This window comes from Coturnix japonica, chromosome 4 (assembly GCF_001577835.2).
Source record: "Coturnix japonica isolate 7356 chromosome 4, Coturnix japonica 2.1, whole genome shotgun sequence".
NCBI classification, from domain to species: domain Eukaryota; kingdom Metazoa; phylum Chordata; class Aves; order Galliformes; family Phasianidae; genus Coturnix; species Coturnix japonica.
In genome coordinates this window covers 41,722,760-41,743,782 of record NC_029519.1, presented here as the reverse complement: position 1 = coordinate 41,743,782, position 21,023 = coordinate 41,722,760, and the positions used below count along the sequence as shown (strand labels likewise).

Here is a 21,023-nt window from a genome sequence, read left to right as displayed (position 1 = left end):
AAGTTCAGGCTGCAGCAAGCTTCAGACATCCCACATTTATAAACAGAAGGCTGCTCTAGCTCCTCTGGATCTACTGATTAATAATCCTCAAAATAATCAGACAGAACCTCATTCCACACAACACTTCAGCTATCTGCCAAATCAATCAGTCTTAGGTGGTTAAGCAAAAAAGCACCTGATTCATGAGCTGCTTGATGCTGGCCACGTGGACGTCCATGGGAAACAAGTTAATGCCTCACCCCAGGTCTCTGCATCCAATAAAAACCACCATTGTGTGCTCAGCTTAAGGCAGCAGCACCAGAAGTACACAGTCTACCTTACACAAAGTAACCGAATGATTCAGGATCCAATTCAAACCAAGTTATTCACTGATACCATGAAATGTTTGCACCTATTATCTTTGAGAAACAAGATTTTTTTTTTTAAAAAAAAAAGGAATGTCTGGCAATGTTTTGATGTTTCCTTTCAACAGAAATAGGTCCCACAGGAAAACCACCTCCAAATCTAGTGTGCATCAAGCCATCTCAGAAACAACATCCACCAGTTCTTCCACTGAACATGCAATGTAAGACTTGGAATGAAAAGAAACATTTCACCCCTTCTATGTTCTTTTACTCCAATCAATTTCTGACTTGGCCTTATTCTGTCTTGCTAAGCTAGTGGGATTTTCCCAACATAACTGACACTCCAAAAACCACAAGGCTAGATAAGCCAAGAAAGCCACCTGCAGACCTTAGGCATAATACTCAAAAGAAGGTGGAAGCATTAAGCAGCAACCCCAAAAAGAGAAACTACAGAAGTCAAAATAAATAGATGACATTGCAACTCTTCAACTTCTTGCACACAAGAAAGCAAGAACGAATTTGTGCAAAAGGCAAGGGGAAAAAAACCTGCAATAGGTTAGAGTGAAATCAGTTTTGTTTGTGCTACACTTACAGTCTGTTGACAACTCATAATGGTTATCAGTGACCGAGCAATAAGGAAGTAAAAGAGCACAAATAATATGTGCTTTCACCATTGCACCAGACAAAGGCTCTGAATTTACAGAGATTGGAAAACAAAAGGATCTCAACTGTCAAAGTCCTCCATTTGAGGAAAGAAGGACAACTTCAGTTCAAAGCTCACCAAGGAAAGGAACCAAAAGGCTCTTCGGGGTTTAGAGAACTAAGAGCCTAACAACAAAGTCTGGTGACACGTAGTGGAGGAGAGAGACGCATAACTTAGGGAAGGAAAACCTGAAAAAAACAGGGAAAAAGTGCATCTAAGAGAAAAGATTAGCCAAAATGCCCTCCCTATAAACAGAAACAGCAGAAGACATGCAGACCATTTCGAAATCTTTCGATTTGGTGTCTGAGAACAGGTAGGCAAGAGCTGATTGTGAGTAGAAAGAAACAGTTAGTGGGTTTGGGTTTGTTTCTTTTTAAGAACATAAGCTGAACAAGAAACAGTGAGTGAGAATAAATGATGTAAAGACATGGAACAATTAAAATTACGATTTAACAGGATTAAGAAGGGACAAAGAATTATGAGGGGTAAAGACAGAGGAGGTGGAAGACAGAGGAGTAATAAAGAAAGTTAAAACTTCCTTTTTATCTTAAATATAATCAAGGTCTAAGGAAACAGCGCCCTATACAAGTAGGACACCGACTGCTGCACCATACTCCTGCAAACTCAGCTGTATCACCAACTGGGGTTCCATACCTACAGTGCTATAAGTAAACATTACCACAGCCCAGGAACAGTTTCTCTGCCCACAGATTACAATGCAGAGCTGAAGTGAGTACAGTGAGCATCCTCCCCCCTCAGAAGCATCAGCCACCTGAAACCACCAGAGGGAGAATTCCAGGTGTAATTGCAAGAAAATACTATTCACAGGCTCAAGCCAAGATTAAGACTCCACTGTGCATGTTTGTTAAAAGGAAAAAAAAAAAAAAAAAAAAAAAATTAAGAAAGTTCACGGCTTGAGGCCATAAAATCCAGGCAGATAAATTAAGGAGGAAGTGGGTGAGCTGAGTTTTTTTTCTCCTGGACTCACACAACAGGTTACCTGCAGCAATAGGAATAAGACCCGAAGGCAACAGAATTACATTTGGGGGGGGGGGTTATCTACTGAAGCATGCTCTAGAGTAGCCTGAAAATCCTATTGGCACTATATCTTTTTCTACACAACATGCAAGCAGTCAAACAACACCATCAAAAGTTGTATGCCCAACAAAACATCAATCTAGAAAAAGAACTGGATTTCTAATCATGTTTTTCCCTTTTGTAGCTTAATCAATGATTCCGCTTCTCCACAGTAGCACACACAACCAGAAATCCATCATTCAAAAGGAGATTCAGTAATAAGAGCTTGGGTCACAGCAGGAAAAAGATAAATGCAGATCTCTGTATATACTGCACAATCCCAAAGCCTAAAGCCACCACTGAAGTTATTAGGCTCAATGAAGCGGCAAAGGAAGCAAAAGTGATACAAGGCATGGAGAGGATTTAGCTCCTTTCAATGCCAGTGGCAGCAGTCACAGCCCTGCTCCAAGCTATCTCCGTGCCTGAGCACAGGGGGCAGTAAAATAGGAATGTCACTGCACATGCAGCTACTGGATCCTTGCTGAAATCTCCCCTTGCCCAAGAGTAAAACAGATTCACACAGGGAAAAGGCTGTGAGGGCAATAGGAATAGAGAATTTATCACACAAGAGAAGATAAAAAATGTTCAGCTTGCACAGCCTTGCAAAACCAAATCTGACAAGAGAGAGTATGATGGTTATCTCTAAAAATGCATCACTACAGTAAATGTCAAGAAGGGAGAAGTGTGATTTAGGCTCAAGAAAAGTGATGGCACAGAAACAAATGGGTACAAACTTGCACACAACTGAGCTTAAGCTAGAAATCACCTCTAAAAGAGGAGAATAGAGACTGCAGCAGCTGGCATCTTCACCCTGGAAAACATGTCATAGGGTACTCTGTCTCTCAGAAGATAAAAGTGCCTATAAAAACAGTAAGCTGTGCAGGAAAGCTGTCTGAAGCTACATCCCGCCATGGGCTGCATCTCAGAAACAATCCTGACAGAAGAAAATCTCCAGTGATGGGTTCATCCACATACACAACACACAAGGAAAAGATGGAAAAAAATACAGGATGCCAACAAAAGAGCAAGTTCAATTCTGCTAGAACCAGAGATCCTGGGGAAACGCAATAAGAGCAGTTGGTTTCAAAAAGGAAAAGGCTCTCACAGACTCTCTGCCTTACCCTGTTAAATACCGGCAGCATCATGTATAGTTTTTCCTCCTGTTCTTTCTGGGTCATGTGCCGGGGCGGGTGGCAGAGCTCTGTGAAGAGGCGCCGCAGGTGCATCAGCCCCAGCGCATTGTCCTGGGGGCTGCACTCCTCCTGCCGGGGCCGGCCCATGATCCTCTTCACCATATTCATCCTGACTGGCTTCCGGAGCTCCCCTGCGTCCTGTGCCGAAACAAACACAAACCGCTGAGTGCAAGAAAGTCAGGTGCCATCCCATCACAACACCATCCTGCAACGTGAGCTACTCCTCTGTACCTGAGACTGAAGTCTGCAAACAAGGATCTCAGAAGAGAACAGAGTGGCTCAGAGTAGATCAATCATTCAGAAGTAGCCTGCTGGACACTACTGCAAAAGGGACCATTGTCATGCTTACCTTCAGGTTTGGGAAGGAGTGAAGGGGAACAGAACATTATTTCTATGCATGAATTTACACAGTGTCCACTTCTCACTGCTTAAAGACTGTTGAAAAGCTGAAGAAGGTCAGTAAGAGTGGTAAAAATTATTCAAGGATAGAAAATGCCTTACAGCAAGAAATGTCAAGAAGTTGATCTATTTAAATTACCAAAAAAAAGGTTACTGTGAAGGGTCAATTATGAAAAGGAGAAGCGATTATACTAAAGGTACTGCAACTGGAATAATAGAAGGAAATAGCAGTTACTGAGGAATCATTAAACCCGGAGACAAAGTCATGGAGATGTGGCACTGAGGGACATGGTCAGAGGGCATAGTGGGGATGGGTTGGGGTTGGATTTAACCATCTTAATGATCTTTTCCAATGTGCATGATTCTATGTAAAAGCAGTTCTTTGAGGAATCCCAAACCTTTACCCAAACTGTTCAGACTGTGAGTAGTTCTCCCGCTATGACAGCAGGATAATTGATCTAAATAAAATATGGAATGCTGCACCTGAGCCAAAACCTTGCTGCGTGAGCAGTGGGGGAAGGGGGAAGCTGTATTTTACTGTTATTAAACTCTTTCATAGATGATACTTGAAATTTCTTTTAGTGACTCACAGAATGCTGGCAACTCCATTTATAATATACAAAACACTCTGTCATCCCACCCACTGCTGCTGTTGACTTTTGCTAGTTCTGCCAGTTCTTCTATTAAATCAGCAATATCCCGTGACTTCATTTAGCCTGAGCACACTCTGAGAATGGCAGTTCGCAGTGCTTCAGCCACACAGCTGTACTTCAAGAATTGGCCATTCTAACATTGCCCAAGAAGTCCAACTTAAAGGTGTGTGCTGTACATACCACTCTTGGAATTATGCCTTAAATGAGTCCCACTGTATTTCTGTCAGAAATTAGTGCACGCATGTATTTTGCAGATGCATTTCCATTTGCCTTTACATCAATACACAAAAACCTAAATTTAGTTTGAGTAGAGCAGTTTTAAATTGACAGCGTTCAAGTGGTGCCCATGCTAACCCTGTTTCTAAGACAGCACACAAAATGCCTCACACAGGACCTGGGGAGGAACATGGTAGTTAAAAGCCAAAAGGTTGTTTCTACAGATGTTCTCTGGTACTCGCAGCACTGACCTCTATAGCATTCCTGGGATCGGGGCCAACAGCCTCAGGAAAACAGAGCCCATTCCTATCTGAGGTTCCTCTTCAAGAGCAATGCTGTCCATTCACTGGAGAAGGTAAGAAAAGAACAGAGGTTAGAATACAAACATGCCAATAAAAGCAGAGCTTTGCTATGCTGCAAAGAGCAATTTCTCCTAGGATATGTGTAAAAGCACTGAATTCAGCTCTGATTCTTAACCCACTATCTTCAGCACCATCAGTGTGGATACCTTTGCTATAGTAGAGACATACTCCACATCAACAAGGAACACCTTGTAGCAACACAAATATACATTTTGTGAATCTTATTTTCTACAGTAAAAATAACAACAAAAAAAACAGGAGTGAAAAGCAGCAGCATATGATCAGTGTGCCTTCAGAAGGCTTTGCCAGAGAGGTGGCATTCACACAACTCCTGGCTTAGAGGGATGTGGTGCTTAATGACTATACAGTGTTTTGATCCAACCTCACTTCAAGCACTGAAAATAGAAATCAACATGTTGGCAGGTCCGTGAACTCAGCAGTAACAGCCTCACCTTTGTATATCATGAACAAGTTCTTTGGTTAGGAACTATTTGTTTGGGTTTTTTTAATACAGACAATGGAAATCTCACGTATGAGCCGCAAATCAGATCAAACTGCATTTAGGCCAGACTTAATTAGCACTGCCTATATTGCAAAAGCTCAACTGACCAGTTGTTGTGCTGCAAGTACCCCAACACTGTCAGCTTGCTTGAGCAGAAATCAGAGTGCAGCATCAGCAGTTCCTGTGGCTTCCATCAGAAGGAAAAAAAACAACAAATCATCACTATTAGGAAGTGAAACCACAGAGACTGCTTCTGACACCCCTTCCACAGACACTGCTTACTCAGTGTGAAATAAGAAATAGGGAGAAATCCTGTGGGAGCACTGATCAGGGTCAGCATGCATCAAGCCACCCGTTCTACGAACACTTTTCACAGCATGGTGCACCTTGTCTCCTTAAGTCTTGATCCCCTACATTGCCCTGCTTCAATATTAGAAGTACATCAGGGCCACACTGACTTAAGAAATACCTGGTCACAGAATGGGACAGCTCTGATCCACAGTCCCAGAACCAAAAGGCACAGGGTACAGGAGGGGCTGTGTAAACATAGCTCACAGGAGCTGAAAAGCTCCCTCAGTGCCAAAAATAAACCACTCCCACTTTAATTATGTCAACTAATCTTTAGGACCAGCCAAACTCAAATTCTCTCTGTTGTCATCAGCAGAATCACCAACAGTGACTGCAAAGCCAATGACACGCCCTATTTATTCCACAACAACAAGCAAAGAAAAGGAAGACGGTGGCTCAGAAAAATGTGAATTTTGAGTATGCCAGAAGTCTGACATCATCAGAAGTGTAACTAAATCAAGCAACACTACAGCTCAGTTTTCAGCATCCTGGTCACAACAGCAATGCCCTGTGAGCAGCCGGCACAGCACAGGTTCTATCGGCCTCTTCATGTCCCCCCTCCAGGGAAGTGAGGTGGCAGGCCCACACATATCCAAGCACACAGAGAGCAGGGACAGACAGCAGCACTGTCTTCCCACCATGGCAGACATGGACAAAAACATTTCCACACATTCCAAGAGCAGAACCATTTCTGGCCAGTCTCCACAGCATGGCCTGGCCTGGCCTGCTTCCTTGGTTCCACCCAAAAAATCAACACCTCTGGGAAATGCAGTGGTGCAGAAAACAAAACCCTTCCGCTTCACTGTTGAGGCAAGGACCTGTGCTCTCCCAACAATCCAGACTCATATTCATCTATCTTAAAGAACCACTTGGGCACACAGCAAACAGCCCTATCCATCTACTCCTGCCCCTTGTGAGCACAATAGAGCTTCCCTGGTCTCACAGAGGGCACCCATGGGACTCTGCAGCCATTCTACACATGGACCTTCTGTGGCTGCCTCAGCCACAGTGTACCAGGCAGAGACACGGCACCTCACTCGCTGCTGATAGCTCTCTTCTTGGCAACCTCAGACACCCCACAGTAGTACTGGGGTGTTCAGCTTGAACTGGACTGATAAAACCCTAACTGACGCTTTGCAGTGATTTTCAGAAGAGTTCGGGTTGACAGGCACTCCTTGAAGAGCTCACTCACATAGTTGGAATTATTATTCACAGTTATTCCTTCTCCTATCAAAAATGTTCTTCCAGCAGATGAATAATTTTCTTCTTCTGGTGTTATTTGAGCCATGCAGTGCATTGGTCAGCATGTATTAAACTCAAAGCACCTTTGGTTACTTTAAAAACAAATTAAAAATAACAGAGGCCAATTGAACCTTGACTGCAGCATTTCCAAACATTTTTTCTTCAGAACTGGTAGTGATGAGTATAAATTCACTTCCAGTGATGCAGAAGTGATTTCTGGCTTGGATAATGCCTATGAGCTGTCACAGCTTCTTTCTCCCTGTCCATTTCAGTACTTTGCTGGCTCTGACACAGAACACTGGCAGCACTGCAGTGACCTCCCAGGCACCGGTTTCAGTTCTATCCCTAATTTCACAGAGGATAAATATCTCTGTACTTTCTAGACACTCATTTATGAAACTCCAAAACTCAACACAACTTGCTGCTTCCCTCAGCAGACATCCCACAAAAAGCACTGGATCTCAAATCACTCTATTCTTGGAAAGAAACAGAGCTAGAACCACCATAAAATCCACTCATTTTCCCCCTCTCGCTTCTGAAATCCATAAAAGAAACACAAGCACTATCCAGTTCAACTATATTCCCCTGACTTCATCACTCAGCAGACAAGGGAGATTTATCAAGTTACGACGTGATGTTGCCATCACCATATAAAAAATGAGAGCCCTAAAAAATATTATAAAAAATGTTTTGTTACATACCACAGGCACCAAGAGAAACCTATTCGGACCTCAGGAGCCTTTTCACGTTGTTACATACATGTAACTAATTGGAAGGAGCTGACGGGAAGTGCTGGAGTGATCTCCCTGTCCTTACATCCTCACACAGTGAATTCCCAGGGTTGGTGGCCAGAATGCAACGTTTGCTGACCTGTGCCCACTGCAAATCTTGCACCCCTTCAGGTTACCTTCACCTCTGCAAATTGAGTTCAAGTGTTTTGTGGACGTGCAGCATCAATCATCTCTGCTGCTCTGTGCAGCATCTGTGAATGGAGCTGCACAGGAAAGTATGCACTGGATGGGCTCAGTTTGTTCTCCTGATCAAAGCTCCATGGAGCACTGCTTACAGTGCCCCAGTGCACGGTTGGATTTGGCTTCCAAATGCTTCCACTTGGTGGCCTGTGGGTATCAGCACCATGACAGTGTGGGGTGATGCAGGAGGTGTGGGGTGATGTAGACTTTGGCTGAGCATTCATTGATTTCTTTGTGTAAGCAGGTATGAAAACGCGGCTCTGGGTGTTACTTCATCCATCTCCAGCTTAGCACAGGACTCTGCAGTCCGTAACTCAGTGTTGTCTCTCTTCCCAAGAGCAGGAGTAACACAGAGCAGAAAGCAGGGAATACAAGGAGGATTGTACCAGCTGAAGCAGGGAACATCCCACACACCCCACAGCCAACCACCACCACCACCACCTGAAATACATTACCAGCACAGAGGAGGGGATCTTGCATGCTGTGGTCTCAATCACAGATTTCTTTGCCATATGACTGTGTGACAAAGCATGATCAGGGCACAACATTCTGCTCTAATGCACAATTCTGTGCTCTCTCCAAGCTCCAAATTTATACATAAGCATTGATAAGCACTGTAACCATGTCAAGCCTCTGCTTTTCACACACAGTGGCAGATATACTGCTTGATGCCAGTTACAACTGGACTAAAGATAATGAAAATGCCTCAGCCGGTATTCCCTACAACTAACAGTATTTGGGAAAGGGGGGTATGGAGGTGGGAAACAAGCTATTCCAAACCCAGCAGCAACCCTCAAAACAGGTACTTCCAAATTCGACTCCAGAAGGATGACAACAAAAGGGGTCATAATGACCAAGGATTATAGCCAGCTTCCCAGATACAACTGCTAAGCATTGCTCCCTGCCACTGAACTCACATGAGTGATGAAAAAAAGCCCCCACAAAACAGCCAAACTCTCCACAAACGATACCTCAATCACCAGATAGGCCCTGTGTCCTCCCATGCCTTTCAAGCAATTCTCACATATTCCAAAAAAACCCCAATCCTGTATTGGCTTTACTTCAGCCAGATTCATGTCAGCACCGCAAAGCACAGAGAAGATAAACGCAAGGTGTTTACGAGGTAAAACAGAAGAAGCCATAACCTTATAGAGCTGCATTAACATCTCCTCCAGAAGCAGCCCATATGCACAGGCAGAACAACACAAAACTTACACGCTTTGAGTTCACAATTAAAGTTAAACACTATCAACTCAGACTTTTAGTAAGGAACACGAAAGTCAAGGAAACGAAGCAGGTCTCATTCAGTTTAGGCAGGTTCCATGGGACTGGCATGGTCTTGCCTCAGTGTTGATGCCGTCACTTAAAGAGTCACAAAGATGTAATGCAACCCCTGATCTCTGTCCTTCCACTGGAAGGAAGAAGAAATGCTCCATCAGTTGAGCATTTACATTAAGCCAAGGCCAAAATTACACTGAGAAGAGGAATAAGAAAATTCTAGCATACGCTCGATTATTTTGCTCTTTAATTACTTCCTAATTAAATTTGCAAGCTTTGATAATATCTACACTTCTATAAGCTGAAGTTCCAAATGGAAATAAATGCTAATTCCTTCTCAAAATGAACCATCAAAAACTTGTACGTATAAATAAATTAGGAGAACTCATTTCAAGTTGTCTTCAGAGTATTCTCATGTACTGCATTCAATCCCTAATTTACAAAACTCCCTGCCAAGGAGACATGAATCCACTATCACTCAGACCGTCTTCTGCTCTTAAGAGCAAAACATGTGCTTCTTGAAGAGAGAAATCAGAATCTGTCAGGATTAAGAAATTCACCTCAAGATGCTCTCTATATAGATACATTAAACTGACTCTCGCATCACTTGCAGCATTAAACTGAAATTAATCACACTGCTTGAAACGGAGCATTATGCTTTTAAGCAGCGGTTTTCAAATTCAGTCATTAGGTCTTATTACAGCACTGACTCCTATCATGGAAATGCTGGCTATTCTTTGCATTTAAGTACAGACCAACACGGGTTGGAAGACATCCATGAAGGTGACATGCTTCAGCCTTGGCTTGGCGCAGGGTCAGCTTAGATCAGGTTGCTTGGAGCCACATTGAACTCCAAGCATCCCCAAGGATGGGAATTGCACTTCCTCTCCAAGAGATGGGCTCTGGTGCTTGGCTGCTTATCACAGTGTAGGTGGAAATTTTTGTTGTAGGTGTTATTTAGCTTGTCAAGTGCCTCTCATCCCTGTGCAAGAGGTACAGCCAAGAGGTCAGACAGACAAGCTTTCTACAGTGGTCAACCCTTCTGAAATCAGGGTTAGCACTGATGTACATACTTGAAGTTGATCAAATACCCACAGAGAAGACAAATTAGATCAACCAAATATACATTCAAACAACTCTATACTACTTAAACAACCTTCAATTTTGTGTATGAAAGAAAAATAATAATAATAAAAAATCTTCCTGAATGAACATAACATTCTGCTTCATCAAATCATAATCCAGTACAATAGAGAGGGATTCTATTCATTTCAGAAAGTTAATGCCTTGCTAATCCTTTAGCTCTCCACGGGAATAAATACATATCTAAACCCTTTGGATACAGAGACAAATCCTGATTACCTAAATTTCAGAAGCTCTGGCAGCTATGACTGTATTTTGAAGAGCTGCAGCACAATTTTAGGTGCTATTTTACAACGTCTTGGGTGCACAGCAGGATGCTATTTCTTTGTTTCAGTAAGTGGTTAAATTGTTCCAAATAATACACACCAAAGTAAGTAAAGATTTTTCTCTCTTAATTAGTGTCAACGTGCCAGTTTGCTCAATGCGGCCCAACTCAGTGGCGCTATATTACATAACAGAATCAATACATCACTGTGCTAATTTGAAGCTCATACTAGTTGTTATTTACTCTTTAATTAATCACAAAATTACAGTCTCCTAACAGGGACTGAAGGTTGACCTGTATTAAAAAGCCACAGGCTATCGGCAGAGCAAAGTTGAAGCCAGGCTCTTCACAATGACCAATGCACAGTGGGAAAATGGCAAAACAGGTAAAACATGAAACAACAGAGGCTAAAACCTCTTGTAAAGGAATAACGTTCTTCCTGAGGACAGTCATCCAAGGAATTAGTGCTGAGGAAACAGCAGTGTGGATGAGGAGCCAGCCAGTCCATACACTGTTCCCAGCAGTGCTCCTGCTCTGGGCTCAGCAGCTCTCATCCACATGTTCTCGGGCTGGGAAGGAATTGCTTGCAGGACAGCTTTGATTTCCGGGCTGCCAGCTGGTCTGAACAACAGCCTTCCTGGTCAGCAGGGCTAGGCTTTAAGGGCATGTATTGCAAGAAATGGCTTCCCCTCTAAATAAAATGTCACTGTTCAGGGAAGGCTGTAACTCTTTTTTGCTGCATACCAGTCAACACTGCTTCACAACTCAGTGTGGAAATGGTAGCAACCGAGCAAGTTGAGGGTGATATATAAATCCTAAAAATAAAGCCTCGCTTCTTTGTTTCATCATAGGCTTCATCAGAAATCTTCAACGGTGCAGCTACTAGATGTTTCAGTTTTCCAACAACCACCTATGAACTAAATATCCCAATAATAACCATGTGGGCCTGCAGTGCAAAATCAGAGAGGAGCATTTAAAGTCAAAGACCATTGTCCCATTCAGAGACCTCAAACTTGAAAAGAGGAATCCCACAGCCTACACTGCTCAGCACCGGCACTCAGACTGAGGAAATTTATTTCTCTTTTAATCAAAGAGAACATGAAGGAGCACTGATCCAGCTCTAAAAACAACTAAAAGAAGGGTTTGCACACAGTCACTCCAAAAGTTATGCACAGCATTTCTGTTGGTCTGCTCCTTCCTCATTTGTCTCAAAGTAGCTCTCAGCAGTTTTAACTCAGCAGCCCGAGCTTCTGAGAAAGGCTTCACTTTACAACAAGATCGGCTCAAAGGAATGCTCACATGATGGGCTTCCATTTGCTCACGCACTGTAACTAAACGTTAACTTCGTGCTTCTCTAAAAGAGCCTCCACACAGCAGACCTCATGCTGTTAAATTCATATTCAAAATTCAACCCAACTTTCCTCCATGTCTCCCCTGACAACTCCTCTGTTCGTTATTTCATTCACTGCTTCCTCCTCTCCTCTGAGATAGCAGATGAGAGAGGATCCTGGCCAAAGTCATCTCACTATGCACATTTCTGACCATAATTAGCGTGGATCACATTCAGTTCAGAAAATAACACCCGTTTTTCCTGCCTACTTCACTGTGTAGCTGCCTACATTGCCTTGAAGTCCTAAAAAGCACAAATGAGAAGGTTGCAGTTAACATTTAGTTCCCAAAGTTCCATTTCTGTCAAAGCACGTATCCCACACCAAGGAAACCTATTCTGCCAAGAGCTCAGACACGCACTGCGTAAAGAACATGGGTGAATGAGAACTTTGGCCTCAAAGCGCAAGGCTGTGACAAAGATTCAGCAGGAAGTTAAGCTCCAGACCCAAATCATTGCAGAATGGACACAGACATGGGGGGAAAAAAAGAGATGGAATGATCTAAAGCAAGGAAACATCATTTTCCAATGTGGAACTGTGATGTCTCTTCACACATAGAATCATAGAATTACCCAGGTTGGAAAAGACCTTGAAGATCATCAAGTCCAACCACAGCCTAACCAGTACCCTAACTCTAACAACCCTCCACTAAATCATATCCCTGAGTACCACATCCAAACGGCTCTTAAGCACAACCAGGGATGGCGATTCAACCACTTCCCTGAGGAGCCTATTCCAGTACCTAGCTACCTTTTCTGCAAAGAAGTTCTTCCTAATACCCAACCTAAACTTGCCCTGGTTCAAACATACATGCAGCAACCTTACTCCTAGAGTGGTCCACACGCTCAGTCACAAAGAGAAATGTTGAGAGAGAAACACCAACAGATGAAAAGTTTAACTTACTTTCCACAGTCATCCAGTTCTCCGTATCACCACAGGCACATGATCACACCTCACTCACTAATCATTTCCAAGAGTCGGGAGTTAATGGCTTTGCAAATGTGCAGATTCCAAGCGTGGATCTGCAGCTGTGCTGTGGTTGCTGTGGGGAGGCACAGGGGAATCCCCTCTGCCTTTTTGACTTATTTATTTATTTATTCCATTTGCTGATGGAAGGTGGGGGGGTGACTCACAGGGAGGGGGATGCAGCAGCTGACCCACGGTACAGCATGAACCCTCCTTCCCCTCAGCTCTTGCTCAACTTCCTCAAAATGTATTTTGAAGGATCTGTTCCTCCTTTACAAGAACCTCAGCGCTGCTCTTCTACAGTTTCATTCTCTGCCGCTCCTCTGATACATAACGATAAAACAGCCCTACAAGTCCACTAAATGGGATCCAAGTTGCTCACAGTCATTTCACCTATCGTAAAGTTAAAGCTCAAAAATAAAAATAAAAATAAATTATTTAATTAATTAAAATTAAAATTAATAAAAAAATAAAATAAAATTCCTATTTCTGTCTGAAGTGATTTTTGGCAAAAACAAATCAATACCAAAAAATATCCATAAAGGGAAAAGCGGGACCTAATATCTGAACATTTCATCAGACAGCCGTACTGCCTAAAAAATAACTGAACATGGAAAAAAAAAAGATGAAAACTGTCAAGACATAAATCCTGTCTGTTAAAGCTATTTAAACTCTTGCTTATTTGTGGTCTGATTTGTTTTTAAGGGGAAAAACAACTAAAACAGAAACAGAATGTCACTGCGCAAACGCCAGCAGCAGGAGCACTGGGTTTGACTGTCATTCAGACACGGGCTAATCACAGTGTGATGACTGCAGCCTCCAACAGATGCTACACAGAAATGGCACACTTGGCCCGCTGCCCGCACCATTAAAATCAGTGTTCATAAAGCCAACCCTGGGTGGTGTTATTTTGAAGGAATTGGGTTTTTCAGAGCACCGTCATAACTCTTTCAGCTCACGATATGGAGACAAACAGCTGAACACCACAAATTAACAGAAGAACCACATTTGCAAAATGAGATGGATTTCATCAGAACTCAAGAAATACCACAGAAGTAATTGAGCTCTTATATATAAGGAAGTTTTCCTCCCAGAGTGAACAGGTTGCCCAAAGAGGTTGTGGATGCCCCATCCCTGCAGACATTCAAGGCCAGGCTGGATGTGGCTCTGGGCAGCCTGCTCTGGTGGATGGCAACACTGCACATAGCAGGGGGTTGAAACTAGATGGGCATTGTGGTCCTTTTCAATCCAGGCCATTCTATGATTCCATGATTATTGATGTCAGCACCTTCCCAGTTTGCCCTGGTATTAGACTATCACTAGATCTTGTACTGCTTTTAAGCCTGACTGACACTGGGCCTGTGTAATTTTCAAGAGCTTTCAGACACTCATCTTGCAACACAAGCGTCAGTTAAGGTGAAATTGCTTCCTCTGAAGATATCAATTTCAACAATAAGATGTTGCTGTTTTTGCAATGAAATGTGGCCACTTGGGTTTTGTTCCTGATCAAATATGAAATGGAAAGCAGTTTTAAACAGTGTGAACAAATACCACTCTGATAGAAATGTTTCATGTCTACTTAACTGGCGATGCAGGTTAGATTTATTCCTGCAGAGTGAAGTTGCAATGGGCAGGAGACTGAAATAGTTTTAAGAAAATGGGCATTTTATGGATACGTTCTTTGTAGCTGGTTGTATATGAAATTCCAGCAGCAATCCACAGAGGAGAATTCACATCTCAGTCTGTGATGCCTCCAAGAGCTGTACTGACTGTAAAGTCACCTGCTCCTCATATCCAGCATCACCCTCACACCACCACACACTGGTGCTGACATCTAACTGCAACTTGAAACTCACATAGAAATGCCCCTTCCCATTGTCTATGACAGAAAATAAAACCTCCAGTAACCAACTCAATGGTGCACTGAGTCAAGAAGGGAAACTGAAATGTAGACAGCAGCAGCTTGGAAAAGAAACCACCAGATTTAAAGAAAGAAAAAAAAACCAACCACTCTCTAAAGCAGCCAAGAAACCACTTCCTCCTAAATTGCTCAATTTCTGAGATTTCTAGCTCAGCTGCTGACTACTTCAGAACCTACTAATGAAAAAAGGCCTTCAAAGTTATTATTCTTTATTAGATCCCAATTAATGTGCTATCACAACCAAAGAGTTGCACTCCAGGAGGAGTGGGCACTTCGTATATAGATAAATAGATATACACTATGTATACTTTGCTTTAATTATCAAAACTGCTAGAAAGTGATTAAAACCCTTTGGGGGGGGGGGGGAGAATACTACCTCCCACTATCAAACAAACCAACCCCAAGGACCACATGTCAAGGCAGGCATCAGGAGGCGAAACAAAAACCCCTTAGGAACATCCTGATTCAAACAATTATCTTCTCTCTTGCAGTGAAGAAGGCAAAGAGAGACTCCTAGCAAGACACTCAACTTCATGTTCTTAAAGAATAGCCATCAGTTTGGATTTTGGCAAAGCTCTGAGGCAAGTTCCTGAACTAAGCAAATTTAGAGATAAAGGTGGATCTGACACACATCTCAAAACAGCCAGTTAGAGATTGATTTCCAAATCCCTTCCATTGCTGCATTAATGAAATAAATAATGCAACTGCACTTGTGCTGCCAGAACTGTAGGGCTGAGGTCTGAGCTCCAATGGCCCTCCCCAGCTACAGCATCAATGCAATAACCCAGTGACAACTGTGACCACCAGAAATGGATTGAATATGCAGCAGAGTGAAGCTGTACTTGAGAAATATAATATAGAAACCAGAAAGAAATGTTCCTCCCATGAAAAGTCTGGGGAGTAGAGGTACGAACAGAAGAGCCTTGAATATATGTGACACATCACTCTTTCAACTGCAAAAAAGAACACCTGTATGTACAGTATCTGTAAAGCAGACTGAAGCATGCTTCCACAAAAGCAACTCCAACAAAACCAGCTCACACTAAGAGGACAGTTTGCTGTACTGTACTTGTACAGATCTCTACCCAAACATTCAGTCCCCAGTGAAGACACTAAGCAAGAAAATGCATCTTTTGCACTACTTCTTTAGCATAACACTTACCGACTCAATACAGATTTTAAATGCTTAATGCCCAAATTGCTTCGTGGCATTTATGACTGGCATACACCACATTCGCTATGGAAACCCAAGAAATTCAGCAACCAACACACTATCACAGACCAACCATCTTTTCTCATGTATTGGGACCACACAGAGTATACTCGGTTTATCTGTAAGCAAAATCCTGCAGGACAGGTTTCCAAGGGTTCCCACCCCGTAGTCCTGAGCAGCACACACAGATATCTGAAGGCTTAAACAGATCACAATGACTTACCTGGGGCCACTGAAACTACACACAACCTCAGACAGAGAGAGCATGACAAAGTGCCACCTGGAAATGAAATGCAAATAAAGCAAGATTTACAGTAGTCTTACAAAGCACCCATTGTATAATTACATGTAATTATTCTGTTGCTTTTATTACTGCAGTGGGATCACTCGTCTAGAGAAGACTTACAACTGACTTGCCTTCTACATGGGAGAACTGTATGTTATTTGGGGATCCAAAGCGTATGTGTGCATGGAGGTGAATGGAAAGAAATGTATCCCAGGCCCATCCTCTGAAGGATGAAAAAACCACCAGATATTTCCTTTATTCTAATATTGTGAGAACAGGAAATCATAACTTTTGACCTTAGCAGGCAAAGACCATTTATAGCAAAATTTCACTTGTATCTAAGCAAATGTTTGGGTTTTGTTTTCTTTCTAATGACATCCATAAAGCATTAAGCAATTCTCATTAAAAACTAACCTTTCTCCATTTCTCACTTTGAACGTTACACAAGGGCAGCTTTATTTTGCAGCACACTGAACTGAAGAGTAAAAGCAAAACAAACGAGATGCTGCCTGACAGACATTGGGGGGAGTAGGAAACAACGGCACGGGAAAGAAAAGAAGTTTGCAAAAAGAACCAGGCTGCAGGGGTTGGGAGAAAGGGAGAGATGATGATGATTTAAAATAAAACCAAGTAGCAAACAGCACAGCAGCAGCTGGTGCCCAGGGACTGGGAAGGACTCGGGCTCCACAACAACAGCGTCAGTTGCATAATCACTGCTGCCTGACAGCTTATACAATGTCCGCCCCTATCCTCATCAGGGAAACAAATCAGCAACAAAAAAACATCCTCTCAGCCCACAGGGAAAGTAAGCGAACTGCCACATGTTAAATGTTACTACAGGCAAGAGCTTCTAGTTTCAAATGCTACTTTTTAGCTTACTTCAACATAAAACATTCATTCCTACGTTACTCCTCACTAAAAACCATCTTATTTTCCCTAAAAACATGTCCTCTTACCACTGCCAAGCCACAAGAATCCACCACCTGGCCTTTCCAGCCCTGCTCTTGCAAGACACATCCGTGCTGTTGGAAGCTGCAATTAAGGCCAAGCTGCAGGAATCAAGAGCTCTGCTGTCACCGTGGAACTTTACAAGTTCTGTGGCTTTTGGAACCCTGGAGACCAAGAGACCCCAAGTACTAAGACCTGCAGTTGGATATTTTGCAGACACCTACTGCAGGAGTGGCAACATATTTCTAACAGAAATGGAGATGAAAGAACCATGGAAGTTCACATTGCTTAAGATGGGCAAAGGAGGTTTTCCCCGAGTGGCTGTGCCTTGCACGGACCTGTGTGCTGTGCCATGGCACATAGAAGGAAAGGGAGCTTTGACTCAGGTGTGACAGACCTCAATCACACTGCATGCTGATTAAAGGGCAGCTGATTTGCAGCTTGTTGGCACTGAATCAATACAGATAACTCTAACCTAATTACAGTCCTCTCATTCAGGTCTTGGACCACAAGAACAGAAGCTTTACCTCCTCTTCCAAAAACCTGCATTTCTCCAGTTATACTCCTCTGCTCTCACCCTCATCCCTTTGGTTCTTCCTACCTCTAGGTCAGGAGGTTTAAATCTTCCCACTGTGATTTGGGCTCATGGCCCAACGCTGCTGCATTGCAGAGTCAGCAAAGACATGATGCAGCAATACTCTTGGATCTCTTTGGATATGAAAATAGATGTCATTGCTGCCAAACGCTGAAAGCCATCCAGAGACCCCAAGGCACTTCAGAAAAAAAATGAAAACCCACAGCAGTGACGCCAAGATGGTTGTCCTGGCTATTTTAAGTCCTGTTAGTGCTCTGAATATTGCAGACCTCTCTGACGGTGCAAATACAGCACAATCATTTGCTTGCCTGCTCATTGCCTCAACCTCAAGAAGCAGCCTTTGCTCAGCAAGGACGACTACCAGCAGCAGAGACAGAAACTGGTGGTTCCCCTTGGGGTGGGAATACCACCATCTGAGTTCCAGTGGCAGCAGAGATGAACTTCACAATAAAGTGAGATGCTCAACACATCGCCCACAAGCCACTTTGGACTGTCAGTTTCTGAATAAGTAAACTGGTGAGAACAGACCCATCTCTAGCAAAGGGAGACAGAGAAGTTTCTAACCCCAATGCCTTTGTACACGCAAGATATTCAGAGATGGGAAAATACATGAAGACCTGCTTTTCTCCACTCAGCTCCTGAATTCCAAAGGGGCCTCAGGCAAATGACACAGATGCTACTCGAGTTCATCTTACAAGGGGAATCATGAACGCAGTACAACTGACATGAAAGAAAAAAGGGCTGCTGAAATACCCACTGCACTGAGACCACACTGAGAACAGCCCACTTCCAGCCACACTTTCTCCACCTCCCCACTACTTCCACCTCATCATTTCAGCTGCCTCCTACAAGTCATGCCTGTAAATCTTCCTCTCCTGCAGTTCCAAACACGTGTCAACTTCAAATTGTTCACTTGAGGTGAGTCACAGTTCTCTACTATGACAGTATGTTTGGCTCAACTGCCCTCATTTTGCTTCAGCTCAGTGCTCAGGGAAGGGCTCCCTTCCCTCTCCCTGCAGCCCACGCACAGCTCACAGCAGAAGGGGCTCCTTCCCAGCCACACGAGTTCTCTGCGATGCTCTCACACCCCACAACTGACTTTCTGCAGCACCCCAAAACACGAACTGGAAAATACAGTCTCTGCCCCTTCCAGGAGGTAGCTCAGCAGCTCCTTCGGAAACCCAACAGCTTGCAAGTCAAAGACAAGTGTGACTACCTAAATCATTCTATTTCTTCAAACTCTGATCCCAGAACATCTCCCACCTGCATACAATGGACATCACAGCAAAACATACCACCTCTATGCCACAACAGTCTATTGCGGTCACTACAGCCATGTCTTAGCCAGCTACAACTCCAGAGGCAGTGACCACGTCAGTGGTAATTCATCAGCAACCTCCACAACCAGCTGCAGCTCATTTAAAACTTTGCTTTCCCTGGTATAATGGATTGCTGCAGAGAGCAGTAACCCAACCCTTAAAATCCCTTATTGCAAACACACTACAAAGCAGCACAGCTTTGTAACTAATGTCTCAGCTCAGAATTAAATAAGCCACTTACCTTTTCTAATGCTTCCACAGCAACTCAGCCTTTTGGATAAAGACCCTGCACCAACTGATTAGCAGTCCCCTCACTCCCTTCACAGCTCTTTGGCAAACAACGATAACATTTCACACTTTCAAGGACTCCTGCTTCACTCATTCAAAGAGAAAAGCAACTCCAGCCCACACCTATAACAGTGCAATGCTATCCCTAGTAAGCCAGGAGCTGCCGTGCTCCAGGACTCCAGCATTCCAAAGCTGGCACTGTATGTAAATTTAGTTAAAGGACAGATACCCAAACATTAAAGCACAAGCAAGTCAGAAATCTCACCACTAAGTTTACTATGCTGCCACGATACCCACTTCCTAACCCACAGGAAAGTGGTTTGCATAAGATGCAACGCGCTGATAAGCTTACACATCTGAAAGATCATCAGTCTTAATGGATCACTAGTTAGGTGCCAAGGGTTGCTCCATAGCTGATATTTTCCGATTAAACAGCTTTCTACAAGTATGACCATGAAACCAGAGTCTAAGGAAATGGGAATCAAGGATGTTTGGAAGGCAATCACTTCTTTTCAAGGCTGTGTGGGTATCCTAAATGTCTCTTCCAAATACAGCCAGCCAAGTGCTCCAAGCCAGAAGAGTCTGTGTCCCAAGAAATCTTCCCAGGTAAATTAAAAGTCTCTCCTTCTGCAAAGGAAGATGGGAAAGAAAGGAGCAGACCAGAAGAGAAGAAAAGGAACTGAGAAAACAGATAAACTCAAGCAATGTGAGATGTCAATACAATCCCAGAGTTAAATAAGCTCAAATCATCTGAAGCAATTCAGAAAACAACCAACCAACATCTAATTGCTTGCTGTATTTTCCCTTTGACGTTTAGGGATAATGAATAAGATTTCTGTATTTAAACATTAAAATAAAGGGTGAAGGGCAGGAGGGGAAGAAGAGTGTTGGGCAGGGCCTCAGCCCACCATCCCTGTGCTGCTCTCCAGAGCTCCTTGCCTGTCCCACAGCATTTCTAGGAAGGCACTGAAGGAATTCTCTGTAGCAACCTTTCTCAAAGAGGTATTTTGGCCTCGGTCCAGAGTGTATGTTTTAAAACTGAAGACCAATAGACTGTATCACAAACGGATCTCTTGAAAACCCACTGAAGTTTTTAAAGGAGTTTTCTTTGAAGGGAAGAGAAATGAGGTTATGACCAAAACAACAGCATAAAGGACAAACGAACACTCTGGTAGAACAGCATCCCAGCACACAAACTCTCTCCTTAGCTTGCTTGCTTTGTCACAAGCAAAGCTGTTTGCAAGAGCAGAACAGCAGACTAAAACAAAACAAAAGCAAGGCAAAATAATACATTTGTTCCATTTAAAATGCTCCCAGGAGCACACAGCAGATGTAAGGAGCTGGCGCTACAAGAGAAACACCAACTGTGGAGCAGAGATGGGATTCCCTTACTAGTAGCAAGC

At 43.2% G+C, this 21,023-nt stretch overlaps 1 protein-coding gene across 8 annotated transcripts in view; it reads right to left on the bottom strand.

Moving 5' to 3' along the window:
* Window positions 1-21,023, bottom strand: part of WDFY3 (WD repeat and FYVE domain containing 3) — a 127,761-nt gene that overhangs the window by 95,691 nt on the left and 11,047 nt on the right. For 5 of the 8 annotated variants that reach the window (XM_015861632.2, XM_015861633.2, XM_015861631.2 and 2 more), the window contains exons 2-3: window positions 4,837-4,931; window positions 3,246-3,455 (exon numbers count right to left, since the gene is read on the bottom strand). In XM_015861632.2, the coding sequence (XP_015717118.1) occupies window positions 3,246-3,425 (180 nt within the window). In that variant the 5' untranslated portion in view covers window positions 3,426-3,455; window positions 4,837-4,931. Of the gene's footprint in view, window positions 1-3,245; window positions 3,456-4,836; window positions 4,932-12,987; window positions 13,103-21,023 lie in introns of those variants that run through there. The other 3 variants (XM_015861629.1, XM_015861630.1, XM_032444429.1) reach the window with 2 other exon arrangements.